The sequence below is a fragment of the Microcaecilia unicolor genome, chromosome 2 (assembly GCF_901765095.1).
Source record: "Microcaecilia unicolor chromosome 2, aMicUni1.1, whole genome shotgun sequence".
Lineage (NCBI taxonomy): Eukaryota > Metazoa > Chordata > Amphibia > Gymnophiona > Siphonopidae > Microcaecilia > Microcaecilia unicolor.
In genome coordinates, this window is record NC_044032.1 from 550049316 (window position 1) to 550066914 (window position 17599).

The 17599-nt window shown below is 41.7% G+C and overlaps 1 protein-coding gene across 1 annotated transcript in view; it reads right to left on the reverse strand.

Annotated features, from left to right (window-relative positions):
• The window catches only part of CORIN (corin, serine peptidase), a 346959-nt gene that overhangs the window by 274649 nt on the left and 54711 nt on the right, over nucleotides 1-17599 (reverse strand). Inside the window, exon 2 of the mRNA XM_030191349.1 lies at nucleotides 8646-8790. Coding sequence (XP_030047209.1) covers nucleotides 8646-8790 — 145 coding nt within the window. The remainder of the gene's footprint in view (nucleotides 1-8645; nucleotides 8791-17599) is intronic.

Below are 17599 nucleotides of genomic sequence, written 5' to 3' on the forward strand. Positions count from 1 at the left end.
CTACCGGAAGGAATCCTTGACGTTCAAAGACATGACAGGAGCGGAGGGGGAAAGCGATACCGCAGTAGTCGGGGGCGGTAATGATCGTGCAGTCCACGCACCTGTTGGGGGGAGGGAGGGAGGGAGATGTTCAAGGCAGCGGGAGCTGCACCCAGGGCGGTCCGCCCCACCCCGCCCTTGCTGCACTTCTAGCTGGGGAGGCTTAGCCTCCCCAAGCCTCTTATACCGGACGCCTATGGAGGGAACGAACTTCCGGTGGATGAATATTATATGCAGCCTTCCCTTCCCTCTGAGGGCGGGGCACTGAGAGCAAGTGTGAGGCTGTGGTTGGTCTCTTCTCCTTCTGACGTCGCGTTTCTTTCCTTGGCAACTATACAGAGTTCTCTCGAGGGCGGGGCGATTACGAACCCTACGAACACTACACAGCTTCACTGCCACACTGACAGGGAGTCAGCTTCAGAACGTTGGAGGTACGAATTATTATATTAGATGATTTTCAAAGCAAAAAGTATTGCATAAATTTATGTTTGGAAACTGATATAAAGACCCAAGGGCTTTGCAAAAGTGTAAGCAAACTGAAAGCTGTCCAAATGAATGTCTGTGGGGTTTATGGGGTAAAATCTAGGAAGAATTTCTTCTAAAAGGCAGCAAATAAATCCTAATAAAAAAAAAATAAAAATAAACTTGTAGTTATTTCTTTCAAAGTGACACTTCTACCCTGACATGCTAATCGATTACAGTGGTAATATTTCCCTCTCTATTAGGAGGATAGCACATGCCTGGAATATCTGAGATTTTTCTCAAACTTAGGGACCCTCTGAGGAGCCCAGGTTCCCTAAGCTAGTCCCTAATGGAGCCTAGCAAGAGCTAAGTAACTATCTGGGAGTAGAAAAACCAGTAGTGGAGTTATTTTTACCTTTTGTGGCTGCATAATGCTCTAAATTGACCCAACACATTTAGGCATAGTCTGTCAGGCTGACTGTGCTGGAGTGCTATTTTAATAATGCTAGCAATTTGGGCAGCTAGGCCTATTTACAGTACCAGTACATGTACATATTTAGAACTGCCAAACAGTTGTCTTTCTCTACCACTATGATTTATGGCTATTTTAAAATTAATCTTGCCCTGGAAATAGAAAGTATGTTTAGAGATTGTTGCTTAGGATATTGATCTAAGAATAGGTTTCTGGCAATGGAAACTATTCCATAGAACTCTAATTAAGAGCCTTACTATTATAATATCCCTAATTAGACACTTTCATAGATGCACAAGGATAAGGTTTAGAGCACTTCATTAACCCAGAAAGGTAAAGTATATAATTATCAGATTTGTGTGTATATTATGTAGCCTCTTCTTTTAAAAACCTCATTTGGGAAGAGGAATCCCTGGCATCAAAACCTGGATGAAAATAGACCAGGGGGAGGGTGGAACTTGAGACTTGCTACATGGGAGATCCTTTCCCAGATTAAAAATAACAGTTTATTTTTATAATGCCTTACTAACTAAAGAACTCAAGGTATAACAAAACATTGAAAAATAATACAATAACAACAGTATCAATGTACAGTACAAATATATATTTATTAGGAAGAAACTTTCCTTTATCTTTGGTACAGAGGATAAGTTTAGAACAATAGACATTCCTCATTACCACCACCAAAAGTCCCTTGGTAGACCCTACCCATATACACACCCCAATCCCATCACCCACCTTATTAGGGCCCATGATGTTTAATGGAAGTAGGAATGAACTCACAGTCACCCTTGCTCATCCTGGCCCCAGATTTAAAATGGTGGCCATGACTCCAAGTGGTATTCTCATGGTACAACCTGTCATGGCCCTGGCTATGCCCCGCACCCCAAATCACCTGGCCTCAGGTCAAGGAGGGATTCCACAACCTCCGTAGCGGGCTCTTGTGTTGGTCCTTTTGCACAGCAGGCTGCTGGCACCACTGCCTCCAGCACCTTCGTGCACTCGTTTGCTCCCTTTCTGTGCCTGTGGGTGCTGGCTTCCTTAGGCACCCGCATGTGCCAGCAGATAATTTAAAGGGCCTGAGGTAGGGAGGACTCAAAACCCTGCTTGCCGACATCTTCCCGACAGGCCTATTTTAGGGGCCTGAAGGTTTCCTGATGTTGCCTTCACAACAGGTCATCTTGCCTGAGTTGTTGTGCCTGCAAGTCCTGGCTGCATGTTCCTGTCTCCAGTCTAGTCCCTGCATTGCCTTGCCTACGACCCAGCCTAGATTCTGCCTTGCCTTGTCTCCTGCCTAGCCTTGACTCCAACCCTACCTAGAACCTGTCTTGCCTCCATCGCTGCCTAGACCCCACCTTGCCTTGTCTCTGTCCCTGCCCGGAATCCGCCTTCCCTCCATCTTCCTCTGTCTCATCCCAGATCCCAGGCCTGCCAGGCCTGCCTCCAAAAGTTCTTTACAGAGCCACTCCAGGTCCCGGTCCTTCTGGCCCTACCCCAAGAGCTCTTCTCAGAGTCACCCCAAACTTCATTTCTGCTGGATCTGCCCCTAAGAGCCTGTGTCGGAAGCTGTGACTCCCCTACCACTGGTAGGTGCCTGCCCTGCCTTAGAGTTGGGTTATCCAAAGCTTCTTCCGGTGGCCCAATAGCTCACCCAACACCATGGTGACATTTCCACTAGGAGTCAGGTTGCCAAATAAGGGCAGGACCAGGAGGAGCAGCAGCGATTGGGGATTTCCCCTACTCCTAGTAGAGGCCAGGGACCCCACTAAGGCTGGCCATGAGATTGGGGATTGAGGGGAATCTATCAGATGGTTCTCAAGTAAGGTAGTGACTGTCTACCAGTGGGGAAGATTAGTGCTGCAGGATTAGGGTGTGCCTGAGGCTAGGGAGCAGAGATTTTAGAAATGCTCCCATGCACATGTTGGCTAGAAGAATATATTTTGGGGGAAGGGGGTTGTGTGTTTTTTTTCCCATGTACAGCTTTGTAAAATCATTGGACATGGGGAGATATGAACCTGCAGTCTTGAAAATCCATACCCATATTTTACATGAGGCTCTGTGTTTGGCAGAGGTTTCGCAGGATGTGGCCTGAACCTCTCAATCCTGGCCTGAAACTATTAATCCTGACCTGAACCTCTCAATTCCCATCTTCATGTCCTATGTAATACTGAGTTCCACATAGCATAGTAGCACAGTAAATGACAGTAGACAAAGACCAAAATGCCCACCCAGTCTGCCAACTGCAATTTGTCCACCTTGGGTAGATGTGCATACCTGTGTTATAGCCACAGGGGGGCGGGTCTTGGAGGCCAGAGGCCCTCCAATTTGGATTCAGGCCCTCCAAAGTCTGCTAGTTTGGCTGGCAGTGGTCCACAAATCCTGCCAGCAGAAGCTTTCCTGTGACAATATTTGCCATCGTGCTGCCTTCCCTGCTTCCCCCTCCCTCGCATGCATGCTTCACACATGCTCAATTTCACTAAAACCAAGCATGTGCACCAGGGCAAGAAAGCAAGGAAGGCAGCGTGGTGCCAAGTATCACCACAGGAAGGCTTGGGTTTCCCTGCCAGCCGAGGTATGTGGTGTTGTGGCGGGGGTGAAGAGCAGCGGGGGAGCAGGGCAAAATGTGCCCTCCTCCACTTTGGGCTCAGCCCCCGAAATCAAGGTTTGGCTATGCCTCTGGTGCATACAGTTTCCCATATGGAACACCCTGATACTTTTCTCCCATGTCCTTCACCTAAACTATTAAGAAGTACATTGGGGCCTTTTACTAAGCTGCAGTATGTTTTCTTGCACATACCACACTTTTACAGCAAAAATGAGTGCACGGTAAGTGCAAAGCTGTGCTTTAACTGCTGGGGGTATGCCACGCTTTCTGAATTCAGCTGTTTTAGGGAGGGGGAGATTCAAGCATCCGCCACACCCTCTGTGAAAAACAAAAAGCTATGTTCTGCCCTCAGGATCATTGGCCTACAACTGCTGCGCAGTTTTGTGGGACTAAAACCTTAAAGTTTGTTTTTCTTACATTTGAGGACTTATTCCTATTATTGTTTTAGGAGTTTATTCTTTCCTTTAATCCTTTTGTGTATATTATTGGAATTATTACTAAGTTTGTGAGGATTAAGAAAAAGTGACAGGTCAGATGAAAGACATATGTGTTTATTGAATGTAGTTCTAAGGAAAATTGTGATTTCATTCTGTCCTGTATTTTATGCTCACTTCAAGAGAATATCTCCCTGTTCTCCTTACTGCCCAGTTGAAGTGAGACCTGATAAGTGCAGTGAAGAAAATGAAGATATGCTGATAGGAGATGGGAACCATGGCTACTGCAACAGATGCTGCCTTGTACCTGAAACTTAACCACTCTCTTTGTCCAGAGGTGATAGCTTCTGGATTGGGGAATGGAACACTGAAAGTGGGAGCATAAGAGATACCAGCATGGTTAACCCACATTCTGATACTGCAACTTGTGCGCAGCCTGAAGAAGTCCAGAATGACCCAAGTCTGACTGGTTGAAGCCTTTATAAGAGAACATGTGGATAGTAGCTCTTTCTAGAAGTGAAGAGTTTGTTAAATCTTTTTTTATAGATGCAGTAAGCGCTCTCTCTCTCTCTCTCTCTCTCTCTCTCTCTCTCTCTATATATATATATATATATATATATACTGTGCAATCCGCTTAAGTGCAAGGGTCTGGGACCAAAGAAATGCATGCAGTTAACCGGAGCATGCACTTAACCGTTGTGACCCAAAGAAGCTTGACATCTGATAAACATATGTACAGTACTGTTTATTATTATTATACGTACAGTATACAGTCTCCGTTAACTGACATTAGGCTTACTTGAAGTAATCAGTTATAGTCCTCTGTACACTATTGGGTCTGTGAGTTCCATAGACTACGTCTGCCAGACGGTAAAAACTGTCATAGCACTGACATCCAGTGGCCTCCAGATAGGCCCACACGGTGCTGAGACTCTCCAGCGCGCTCTTGCAAAAGTGACAGGAGGAGGTTGTTGAATTTCGTCAGCATGTGCCTCGCTGATCATTTCAACATCTGTTTCATCATCAGCCGTTGTTGCCTGTGTGTAGGCACATATCTCGACATCAGTGCTGTCGTCAGCTGTTTGTAGATCGTAATCAACAGCTACGTAGCGATGAAACTCCTCTTCAGTAACACCGGCTGGGATGTCAATAACCTGCTCATCTGACGCGTTTGCAACAGCTGCATCTGTTTCGTCCCTCTCCACATCCTTAACAAAGCTTGCCTGCTTGTAGCAGTTCACAATGGTTGCCTGTGTAACATGATTCCAGGCTTCTTTCTGCATATGTAGGGAATCCAACAGTGATAGATTAAGAGCCAGTTCAACAGCACGTTTATCCTTGCCAGTCTGGTCATCCATAACGCTCATCAGATGACGTAGCACAAAAGCCCGATAATGTTGTTTGAAATTGGCTATTATGCCCTAATCCAGATCCCACCCATGCGTAAGCAGGAAGTTGCATCAGCGGGGTAGTATTCAGCAGAGACAAGGCTCCAGGTCAACCAGGCAGTGACGCGTGTTACTGCTAGAGCTGCTGCAAGAGTAAGGTTTGAAGAATGGCCAGAGAGGGAACAGAAGCTGAGAGAGGTAGGACTCGCAGAGGAGCGGGAGGGAGATGATGCTGGGTTCGGATGAGGACGGAGACAGCATGAAGAAAAAAAAAAAGTTGAAGCTATTTAGGTTATTCTGTTTCCCCTTCCCGCGCAGCTGTCTTCGCCGTTAAACCCAAAACAAAATCAAGCAAACTTATGAGCTGCTGCATCCACATTATTGTTCTTTATTGTTGGTAGCATTTTAATTTAATCTCACTTATATTTTCAAACATGCTAGCTTGTGCAGCATACGGATGTACATAGAGGTAGTACTAATTTCTTATAAATCGTACTTGGTGTATAATTTGGAGGGGCTGGTTACAGGGACACCCTCTTGCATGTGTTATATTTGTGCAGAGATTTGTTTCTCTTGGTAAAGGGCCACTAAAACAGATATCATGTTATAAAATTCAGGTGCTGCATCCATGTTGTTCTTTATTGTTGGTAGCATTTTAATTCAATCTCACTTATATTTTCAAACGTGCCAGCTTGTGCAGCATACAGATGTACACAGAGATCAGAGGAAGTATAGTAATGGAATAGCTTTTCATAGTGTAGTAATTTGTTATAAATCATAATCAGTGTGTCATTTAGAGGGGCTGATTATAGAGATACCCTAGCATGTATTATATTTGTGCAGAGATCTTTTTTCTCCTAGTAAAGGGCCATTAAAACAGATGTCATATTAAAAGGATCAGGTGCTCAACATTCAGAGTTTCTATCTATCTATCTATTTATGTACTTACTTATTTATGACATTTAACCCTGTTATTGGTGCAGAGATGTTTTTTTCTCCTGGTAATGGGCTTCTAAAACTACTACTACTACTACTACTACTAAACATTTCTAGAGCGCTACTAGGGTTACATAGCGCTGTACAATTTAACAAAGAAGGACGGTCCCTGCTCAGAGGAGCTTACAATCTAAAGGACAAAATGTCAAGTTGGTGTAGTCTAGATTTCTCGAGTAGAGGTGTGGTGGTTAGGTGCCGAAGGCGACATTGAAGATGTGGGCTTTGAGCAGTGATTTTAATCAGGTTCTCTGTCTATTTATTTACTTATTTATGGCATTTTATCCCACATTAAACATGAATTAGATTGGAACATGGGAGCATTTAAAAAAAAAATTCCCGGCGACAGTAATGCATGACCCCCCCCCCCCCCCCCGGCTCTCTCCCTGGGTATAGCCAGCTCTGCAATTTGGGGGGGGGGGACACAGAGGTGGACCAGGGAGAGAGCCTATTGTCAAAAATTTACCAGCACACCACTGAGTATAGCATTCAATTCTGGTCACCATATCTCAAAAAAGCTATAGTGGAATTAGAAAAGGTTCAAAGAAGAGCGACCAAAATGATAAAGGGAATGGAACTCTACTCATATGAAAAAAGGCTAAAGAGGTTAGGGCTCTTCAACTTGGAAAAGAGATGGATGAAGGGAGATTGAGGTCTACAAAATCCTGAGTGGTGTAGAAAGGGAATCAATTTTTCACTGTTTCAAAAAGTACAAAAACCAGGGAACACTCAATGTAATTACATGGAAATACTTTTAAAACAATAGGAGGAAATATTATATTTACTCAAAGAATAGTTAAGCTCAGGAACTCGTTGCAAGAGGATGTGGTAACAGCAGTTAGCATATCTGGGTTTAAAAAAGGTTTGGATAAGTTCCTGGAGGAAAAGTCTATATAGTCTGTTATTGTGATGGACATGTGGGAAGCCACTGCTTGCCCTGGGATTGGTAGCATGGAATATTGCTACTATTTGGGTTTCTGCCAGGTACTTGTGAATTGCATTGGCCACTGTTGGAAGCAGGATACTGGGGTAGATTGATCATTGGTCTGACCCAGTATGGTTATTCTTATGTTCTTTATATTCTAAACTGTTTGTTATTATAAACCACTTTAGAACTAAAATTGTGTTAAGCTGTAAATTAAGTCAATAAATCAAATGAAATCACCAGAGAGAGGTCCATGAGCAGAGTGAGGGTGACCCCTGAATTTATCTGGTTAGCAGTTAGCCTTTCCTAACTTTATCTGGTTAGCTATATGGACAGAATGCCACTGCTATCCAGACAATGTCAGCAGTCAATGCTGAATACTTATATTCAGTGCCAGACATTAACCAGGTACCTGCACTGAATATCCAGATTTATTTCAGCCAAAATGACCATCTTTTTAAAAAAAAATGCTGACTGTTCTGGCTGAATTTTGAGCTGAATGTCTTTAAAAATGCTATTAGTAATACATGAACTGGATGTATAAATGTAGCAGTATTTTAAGTTCATTCATGCATTCCTCATTAGCAACACAGTCACCCCACGCTCAAGAAAGCACAACTTTAGTTTTCCCAACTCCTGCATAATTTATTCAGTACCCAATTAATGGTACAGTGATTCCTAACTCTTCATTTACTTTCCATTATATCTATCTTTCTATATTTATATATAGATAGAAACAGGGGCCCTTTTATTAAGCCATGTAGGTGACTTCGCAATGCCCAACACACAACAATTCGGAACTACCACCCAGCTACCGCATGGCCCAAGCAGTAATTTCATTTTGTATGCACATCCAGTAGGCGTACTGGAAATTTTCTGGTGCACGGTGCTATCCAGGCAGTAATTGGCATTGTACGCACACTGACAATTACTGCCCTCTTAATGCGTGCGACATTACTGTTAAGTGAATGGGTGGCAGTAAGGTCTCAGGCCCAAAATGGACATGCACCAATTTTCATTTTCGGCCCCCCAAAAAAAGAGCTTTTTTGCAGGCACACTGAAAAATGGACCTGTGTATGTCCAATACTCACACCTACAACATCCCAGGCCATTTTTCAGCGCACCTTAGTAAAAGAACCCCACAGGTAGTTATAAATGTATGAATTTAACTACAAATTAGCTTTAACTAATTTCCAGAGATTTCCAACTTCTAATTATCTAGCACAATGTTAGCTAATATACTCTTGCTAATAAAAACATTTATGTAGCTTCTGCTGATGGTGCCTTGTTAAATCTGGATAAAATACATTTTCTAGTTACAACTCACCTACAAAAGTAAGCAGGATAACCAATAACAGGATGAGAAGACAGATACACGGAATCAGTATTAACAGGAAAAGCCGGAGGTACTTGGCAGATGCCAGCTTTTGTGAACAACCATTCCCCATAATATCTTCATCTGTTCGTAAGACCTGAAACAATAAAAAAAAAAAAGAGAGTCAGCAGGGTGAGAATTCTGGTCCAACCCAGCCTCCTGACACACATAGGAGCAAATTCTATGAATAGCGCCAAAAAATAACGCGCTATCTAAAAATGGCACTGAAAGTTAGGCACCATTTGTAGAATATGCTTAGCGCTGGGATCAGCGCCTAACTTAAGATGCAAAGATTTACACCCTGGTGTAAGTCTTCACGTCTAAATTAGGCACGGATTCCCCTTATTCTATAACAGCACACATAAATTGTATGAACACCCCTGATCCACCCATAACCCTCCCATGGCTGTGCCCCCTTTCTAGAACTGCACATAGAATTTACATGCGGGTCTCCGTGACTAAAAAATGCATATGTAAATTTCAATTAACGTCAATTCGTGCCCATAAATATTAGCGCTAATTGGTTCATTATTCAATTAAATTGCGTGTGCAAATTGGGTGAACGCACAAATTTGAACATGCAGTTTTAAGCGCCATTTCTAGAATTTCAGGGATAATACGAGGTAGAAGCTGAGCAGTAAATACATGGAGGGTATTCAAGCTAACAATCTACAAAGCATGTGTAACAAAAGACATTAATCTTAATGCCCTTATAGAATGAGTGTTAATGCAGGCATTAAATAATGTTCTTGTGTAGCATACATTATCTGCATGTTTGTTAACTTACCAAATGGTAATTAAATGCACATGCAAATTAATCCATTAAAACTGAATTTTCCTCAAAGGCTGAGGTGCCAAACTGAGTCCTGGAGGGCAGCAAACCAATTAATTTATCAGAGTATTCCTACAGACATAACAAGGGTGAAAGTAAGGAACTTTCCAAATGACCAAGGCAAACAAGGAGTAAGAGCATTCAAAAGTTTATTTTGCCAAAGTAAACTGACCCAAAAGACCCTATACGGGCCGTGTTTCAGCACAATGCCTTCCTCAGGGGTCAAGCTGGTTCAGATAAATCAGCTTCGCAGAGAATGTAAATGGAGATAACCATTAAGATACTGGAACAAAAAATGCTTCTAATTTCTTTGAGATCACCGGAACCATCTTGATTAATTCATGATGACTCGGTATAACTAATCGGTTTTGTTGTGCAGACCTAAGTGCTCATGAGGGACTATAAGGAATAAAATGACGAAAAAGATAAAGGGGTTGTTCCGCGCACAAGATTTTAAAAACAAACAGGATGAATTTATAGGATGAGAAAAGGGGTAACATGATCATATTTATGCGTATTAGAGATGAGGCGGATGGCAGTATTTTAGATAATCTGTAAGTGACGGAGATTTTTGACTTGAAGGCCTTTATGCAAAGCATTGCAATAATCCAATTGAGAAATAACCAATGATTGAACTAATATATTTATCACCAGTGGATGGAGTAGACAACGAACAGAACGAATGAGACGTAATTTGTAAGAGGAGTATTTAACTACCTGGAAAATTTGTGGGAGAAATGAAAGTTTTGAATCTAGAAGTATTCCGAGAATACTTGGGGCACAGGAATGTTAGCAATGTATACAAATTTATCTGTGCAATATTCATCAGTGATATCCTGAAAACCAGACTAGGTTGATGGTTCTCCGGGACAGGATCATTGATGGGCCTACCAGCATCCTGAGCAGCTGTGGGTGGGGGGGGGGGCAAGAACCAGTAGTGAGGGCAGAACCCCTTCCAATAATATCACAGCCCATCAAGAGTTCCCCTCTGATGACCTAGTGGTCATGTACTACGGAAAAAACTCCTATCCCTCTGTAGCTAGAACAGCATCATGAAGTGCTGGCACCCCACCCCCTGCTAAGGCTATAGGCACCCCTCAAGTCAGACACTCCAGGTAGTCACCTGCCTTACTCCCCCCGCCCCTCCCCCAATGGCCCTACTTCAGGACTGTAGTTTGACAACCCTGTCCTGAAGTGATGGATAGATATTAATGCTGGATCCAGTCTTAATACCTAATAGCCTTAATATGCACTATTATCTGAAGATCCCAAACAAAACCTTCCTTCCCTCCTAGTATAGTCATACCTCTCTTCTCTACCAATGCACTGGACCAAAATGAAGCCATCATGCCTGCAACTACCTACCTCCTACCCAGTGTCAGATTTAGGCTTTTGCAACTTCTATGTACTGTTGCTGCTGTTAGAGACAACTCAGATAGCAGGGAGCAAAACATCTAAGACAGAGCCCCATAGTTTGGGTAGATTCTAGGGTATGAATTAGTCTACCAGGACAGAACGAACAGATAGATGAAGAAATGTTAACAGAAATTAGGAAAGCTGGCAATCTAAGCAACAGTATAATAATGGGATGATTTCAATTACCCCAATAATGACTGGATAAATGTCACATCAAGGAGTGATGTAATAAATGACTGCATCTTGGATCAACTGGCCCAGGAGCTGACAAAAGGGGCAGATATTCTAGACATAGTTCTTAGTACGAGAGGTAACAGTATTGGGACCACTGGGAAACAGTGATAATAACATGATCAAATTTGAGCTAATATCTGGAATGAAGTCACTAAGGAAATGTACTGTAGCCACTTTTAATTTTTGAAAGAGCTACTATGATAAAATGAGGAAAATGGTTAAAAGAAGCTAAAAGGATCAGCTGCAAATGTTAGGATTTTAATCAGGCATGGACATTGTTTAAAAATATCATCTTGGGTGCCCAGACCTGATGTATTCCACATATTAACACAATGGTGAAAAGAACAGCAAATGACAACCAGCATGGTTAAAAGGTTAAGTAAAAGAGGCTATTAGAGTAAAAAAAGAAAATCTTTTTAAAAATGGGAAAAGGATCCAAATGAAGAAAGTAAGAAGCAACATAAGCACTGGCAAGTTAGATGCAAAGCATTAATACAGAAGGTTAAAAGAAAATATGAAGAGAAATTTTACCACAGAAGCAAAAACCTGTAGTAATGATTTTTTTTCAGGTACATCAGAAGCAGAAAGTCTGTGAGGGAATCCATGGGATCATTAGATCTTGAAGGAGCATAAGGGGCACTCAGAGAGAACAAGGCCATAGCGGAGAAACTGAATGAATTCTTTGCTTCGGTCTTTACTGAAAAAGATGTAAGAGATCTACCTGTACCAGAAATGGTTTTCAAGGGAGGTGATGCAGAGGAACTGAAAGAAATCTCTGTGAACCTGGAAGGATCACTGAGCCAAATCAACAAATTAAAGACTAGTAAATCACCTGGACTGGATAGAACTCAAACATGAAATTACTGATCTGCTGCAAGTGATCTGTAACCTCTCATTAAAATCGTTCATAGTACCTGAAGACTGGAGGGTGGACAATCTAACACCAATTTTTTAAAAGGGTTCCAGGGCTGATCCACAAATTACAAACTGGTAAGCCTGATGTCGGTGCCGGGCAAAATAATGGAAACTACTACAAAGAATAAAATTACAGAACACGTAGACAAATATGATTTAATGGCACAGAGTCAGCACGGATTCAGCCGAGGGAAGTCTTGCTTCACCAATTTACTTCATTTCTTTGAAGGCATGAATAAATGGGAAAACATGAGCCAGATGATGCAGTGTATCTAGATTTCCAGAAAGCTTTAGACAAAGTCCCTCATGAGAGACTCCTGAGAAAATTAAAAAGCCTTGGGATAAAAGGCAATGTTCTGCTGTGGATTAGGAACTAGTTAATGAATAAAAACAGAGGGTACAATTAAGTGGTCATTTTTCTCAGTGGAGAAAGGTGAATAGTGGAGTGTCACAGCGATCTGTACTGGAGCCGATGCTATTTAACATATTTCTAAATGATCTGAAAATCAGATTGGCAAGTGAGGTGGTTAAATTTGCAGATGACAGAAAACTTTTCAAAGTTGTTAAAACACATGTGAATTGTGAAAAGTTGCTGGAAGACCTTAGGAAAGTGTAAGACTGGGCATCTAAATGGTAGAGGAATTTTAATGTGGACAGATGCAAAGTGATGCACATCAGGAAGAATAATCCAAATCTTAGTTACTTGATGTTAGCGTCCACCTTAGAAGTTAGCATCCAAGAAAAGATCAATACACTGAAATATTCTGATAAAGGAGATGGAACTTCTCTCATATGAGGAAAAGCTAAAGAGGTTAGGGCTCCTCAGCTTGGAAAAGAGATGGCTGAGGGGGGATATGATAGAGGTCTACAAAATCCTGAGTGGTGTAGGATGGGTAAAAGTGAATCAATTTCTTTACTTTTTCAAAAAGTACAAGACTAGGGGACACTCAATGAAGTTGCATGGTAATACTTTTAAAACAAACAGGAGGAATTTTTTTTCACTCGGCAAATAGCTAAGCTCCGGAACTCATTGCTGGAAGACGTGGTCATGCAGTTAGCATATCTGGACTTTAAAAAGGTGTTTGACTTTCTTTATCTGCTCATGAGTCCTATTCTGAGGCCTATTGGTTGGACACACAGTTACTTGTGCTGTTGAAATGTTTCCACAAGCACTTACGGGAATTGATACCTGAAATTGATTATGCACATTATATGGGTCAATGGAATGCAGACTTGGGTTTATCCCTCTCTGAAGAATGATTTAAAAGATGTGTTCTTAATAGAGGGACAATTACATGGAACGTAGCACATAGTGAGTTGCAATATGAATTTCTCTTGAGATGATATATTTCTCCTCACAGAGCCTTCTTGGCCATGCTTAGACCTGATTATGTATGCTTAAAGTATCAACATGGTCAAACTACGTTGGGCCATATGTTCTGGACCTGTCTGTTGCTAAAGGAGTTTGGGCTGGGTTATCTATGTATGTGGGTCATCTCTGGAGACATCACCGGATCCCAGCAACTAACATGTTTTTTGATGCTGTGCATCTTGTGAGACCCTTGCTGAAGAGCTACCTCGACTTTGTCATGCTGTCCATTTTATTGGGGAAAAAGTGTATATTGCACAAGTGGCTAGAGAAAGACATTTCGACAGTAGGCCAGTGGCATTTGTTAATGATACAATTTGTTGCCATGGAAAGATGTTTGTTTAACAGAATGGACTCGTCATTAGGGCACCAATTTCAATTGCACTGGGAACCTCTTTGGAACTCTCTTACACCAGTAGATCATACTCATTTGCTTAAGTGGAGGAGTAGCCTAGTGGTTAGTGCAGTGGACTTTGATCTTGGGGAACTGAGTTCAATTCCCACTGCAGCCCCTTGAGACTCTGGGTATGTCACTTAACCCTTCATTGCCCCTGGTACAAAATAAGTACCTGAATATATGTAAACCGCTTTGAATGTAGTTGCAAAAACCTCAGAAAAGCAGTATATCAAGTCCTATTCCCCTTCCCCTTAATTAGAGTTAGTCGATGCTATCATCAGAATATGGTTTTAATGTTGAGGATCATGGGTTGTGGTAGGGGAGTTTGGGGGTACTGTTGTTGGGTTTGTATGTTAAATTTCCAGATTCTATACTACATTCTTTATGTTGATTGTATTGTTCTGTTGACTTTTAAAAAAAATAGAAAATAAAAAAAAGGTGTAGATAAGTTTCTGGAGGGAAAGTCCATAGTCTACTATTGAGGTAGACATGAGGGAAAGCTACTGCTTGCCCTGGGATCGGTAGCTGGAATCTTGCTACTATTTAGGATTCTGTCAAGTACTTGTGATCTGGATTGACCATTGATAGAAGCAGGATACTGGACTAGATGGACTATGGATCTGACCCAGTATGACTATTCTTATATTCTTATGTTCTTACATTTCTGAAGCCAATTGGCAAAACATTTCCATCTTTTACAGTGCATTAGAAACAGTTTTCCAACCTTGCTTGTGTCCGTATAATTTGTTTGGCATATTTTGGTCAATGAAAGGGAACACAAGTATCAGCACAAGGAAAGATTTTGGAGGCAGGCAAAGCAGCGGGAGCTTTAGGAACTGGGGAAAAGAGGGGAAGGGAAACCATAAATGGGATCAGACAGTAAGAGGACTAGGGACGGGAGGAGGAAAACTGAAGATGGCGAAGATCGAGGAAGGGGCAAAGAGTAAGAGAAGGAGGATCTAGAACCTAAGCAGGGAAAGAGAGAAAGTTCCTGGGATTCAAAAAAGAGAGGAGGAAGAATCTGAATGATCATCATCATCATTTATTTGTTTTGTATGATTCCAACTGGCAAGAGCACAAGGCAGGTTCCAATATGTTTAATTTTATATCCAAAGTACATACATTCCAAAATATACATCTGGAGGTAGTGTATGCAATAAAACACAATAAGGAACAGCAGGGAAGAAAGAAAACAGCAGTGAGAGTGATTGGAAAAAAATAGCAGTGTGGGACAGCTGGTAAAATGGAAGGAATAAGAAATGTGGGAAATCTGAAATAGGGGATAATAAGTAACACGGAAGGAGATGGGGACTTGGGGATTCAATATGAAATGTGGCTAGAGCTCCATAACAACTGTTTAAAGGGACTTATAATCAGTTTCTACATATTAATACCAGACGGTTTTGCTCCTATTTCTCAATCAAAAATCACGCTAAAGGCTAAGGTTTTCACTAGTTTACCAAAGATTAGCAAATTCAGTGGTAAAGAACTCCAGAGGACTGAGACAGATTCTGAAAAGGACAGGGTTGGTTTTTTTTTTGCAAGTATTTGAGGCACATATGTTTGGGTATCAGCATGACTAAACAGACCTAAGGTACAGTGAGAACATTTCTGACGGTGAGGTGATGACATAAGTAGAGTGACCTTAAAGGCTAATCCAAGGATTTTGAACTGGGTTTGAAAAGATTTTTAAGATAGAGGTAATCCTTTCAAATGTCTTTGCATTCAACAGAATATAACTTGCAGCATTTTGAATAAGTTGTAGGCATCGAATGAGTTTTATAAAATTATCCCCGTAATACTTAGAGTTACTCAAACTTCTGTAACATACAGGCCACCCTCACGCTAACATCTGCTAACAAAGAAGAAAGCTGACAGAAGCTGATGAATATATTGGCTCCTCAGAGACAGGATTAATATCAACAGTTCTTGTAAAACTGCTCGCTCGTAATAAAATTACAAGGCCGTGGTAATGTTCTCAGTTTTCCAAAATAACTGGAGACAGGAATGTAGGAGAAGACATTTATCTAACTATCTACTTATATAGATAGTATACAGCAGGTACAGCTTGACATAAAATTTGGTTAAACAGCATAACAAAAGTGAGGAGTGGCCTAGTGGTTAGGGTGGTGGACTTTGGTCCTGAGGAACTGAGTTTGATTCCCAGCACAGGCAGCTCCTTGTGACTCTGGGCAAGTCACTTAACCCTCCATTGCCCGCCGCATTGAGCCTGCCATGAGTGGGAAAGCGTGGGGTACAAATGTAATAAAAAATAAAATAAGTATAAATACACTCAGGGGGTCTTTTATGAAGCAGCGGTAAGCCCAACACGGGCTTACCTCTCGTTAATCCAGAACTACCGCTGGGTTACCGCAGCAGCCCGACAGTAGTTTCCACCCTCAGCACGCGCCACTTCCGGCACTATAAAAATATTTTTTAATTTTGTAGTGTCGGTGTTTACCTGGCAGTAATCGGGCAGTACCGTGCGCTGCCCGGTTACCACCAGGTTAGCACAGGAGCCCTTACTACGACCTCAATGGGTGACAGTAAGTGCCTTCCCCCAAAATGGCTGTGTGGCAAGTGGTTCACTTGCCACATGACCATTTCTTTAAAAAAAAAGACAGTCTTTTACCTGTTGTGGTAAAAGGACTCCTCAATGAGGTAAACTTAGATATTACAAACTAAATCCTAGAAATAAAAGTAACACGATACAGTATCAGAAATATACACATTAAACAGCACAGTAGAACAATAATAACAGAAATATACTAAATGTCAGTAGAGTAGAAAGGGTACATCATAACAGACAGCAAGGAAGAACATTTATATAACATAAATATGATACTCAAGATGTCTACATATTACAAATGACACACCCTGAATTGGCACACATTAGAACAATCTAATAACAAGTCGCAGCTACCTGGACAACTCTGGTCTCTGCCCCAGACCACTCCAGCACTATCCAGATATGGTTGGTAAAGATATTCAGCTGCACAATCTTAATAGTGTCGCTGAATATCTGTTTCAATGAGACTTGTTCAGGTACCAGGTGCTACTGTCCAGATAAATCCATTTATAATTTGGCCTTCAGGTGAATTGCAGGGGATGCTGTGCTACAGCCACAGCCACTGCTGAAAAAGGATGCACTGTGCTGGAATTGAGATAGCAAGATGATGCATAGTCCAGCAGATAGTAGAGAGGGGCATTTTTGATATGATATCTAAGTCCAACTTTGGAAGTTTTGCAGAAAATGTACAAAATCTGAATAGGAAAGAAGGTCATTTTTGAGAAAGAAAAACATTTATCTTTTTCTTTTTTCAAAAATACCGTTTCAAACAAGATTTTGTGCTTTCGATGTTTTGTTTTTTGGTCCATTTTCAGAAACAAAAAATGAATAAGTACAAAATGTAGAGATTCATGCCATTGGGATATAGGAGGAGCCAGTATTTTTAGTACACTGGTCCCCCAGACATCCTAGGAGAGCAATGGGGCACCCTTCTGTCCCTTCATGAAAATGCTCCTAGGTGCACATCTCACCTTTGCTCATTTATCTTGTCCCCTGAGCCCTCCATAACCCACCCAAAACACACTGAGGGGCATAATCGAACGGGGACGACCATCTCTAAGGGTGCCCATCTCTGAGCATGTCCCCGTGAATGGGTGGGACATCCCGTATTATCGAAACAAGATGGGTGTCCATCTTTCGTTTCAATAATACGGTTGTGGACGCCCAAATCTCA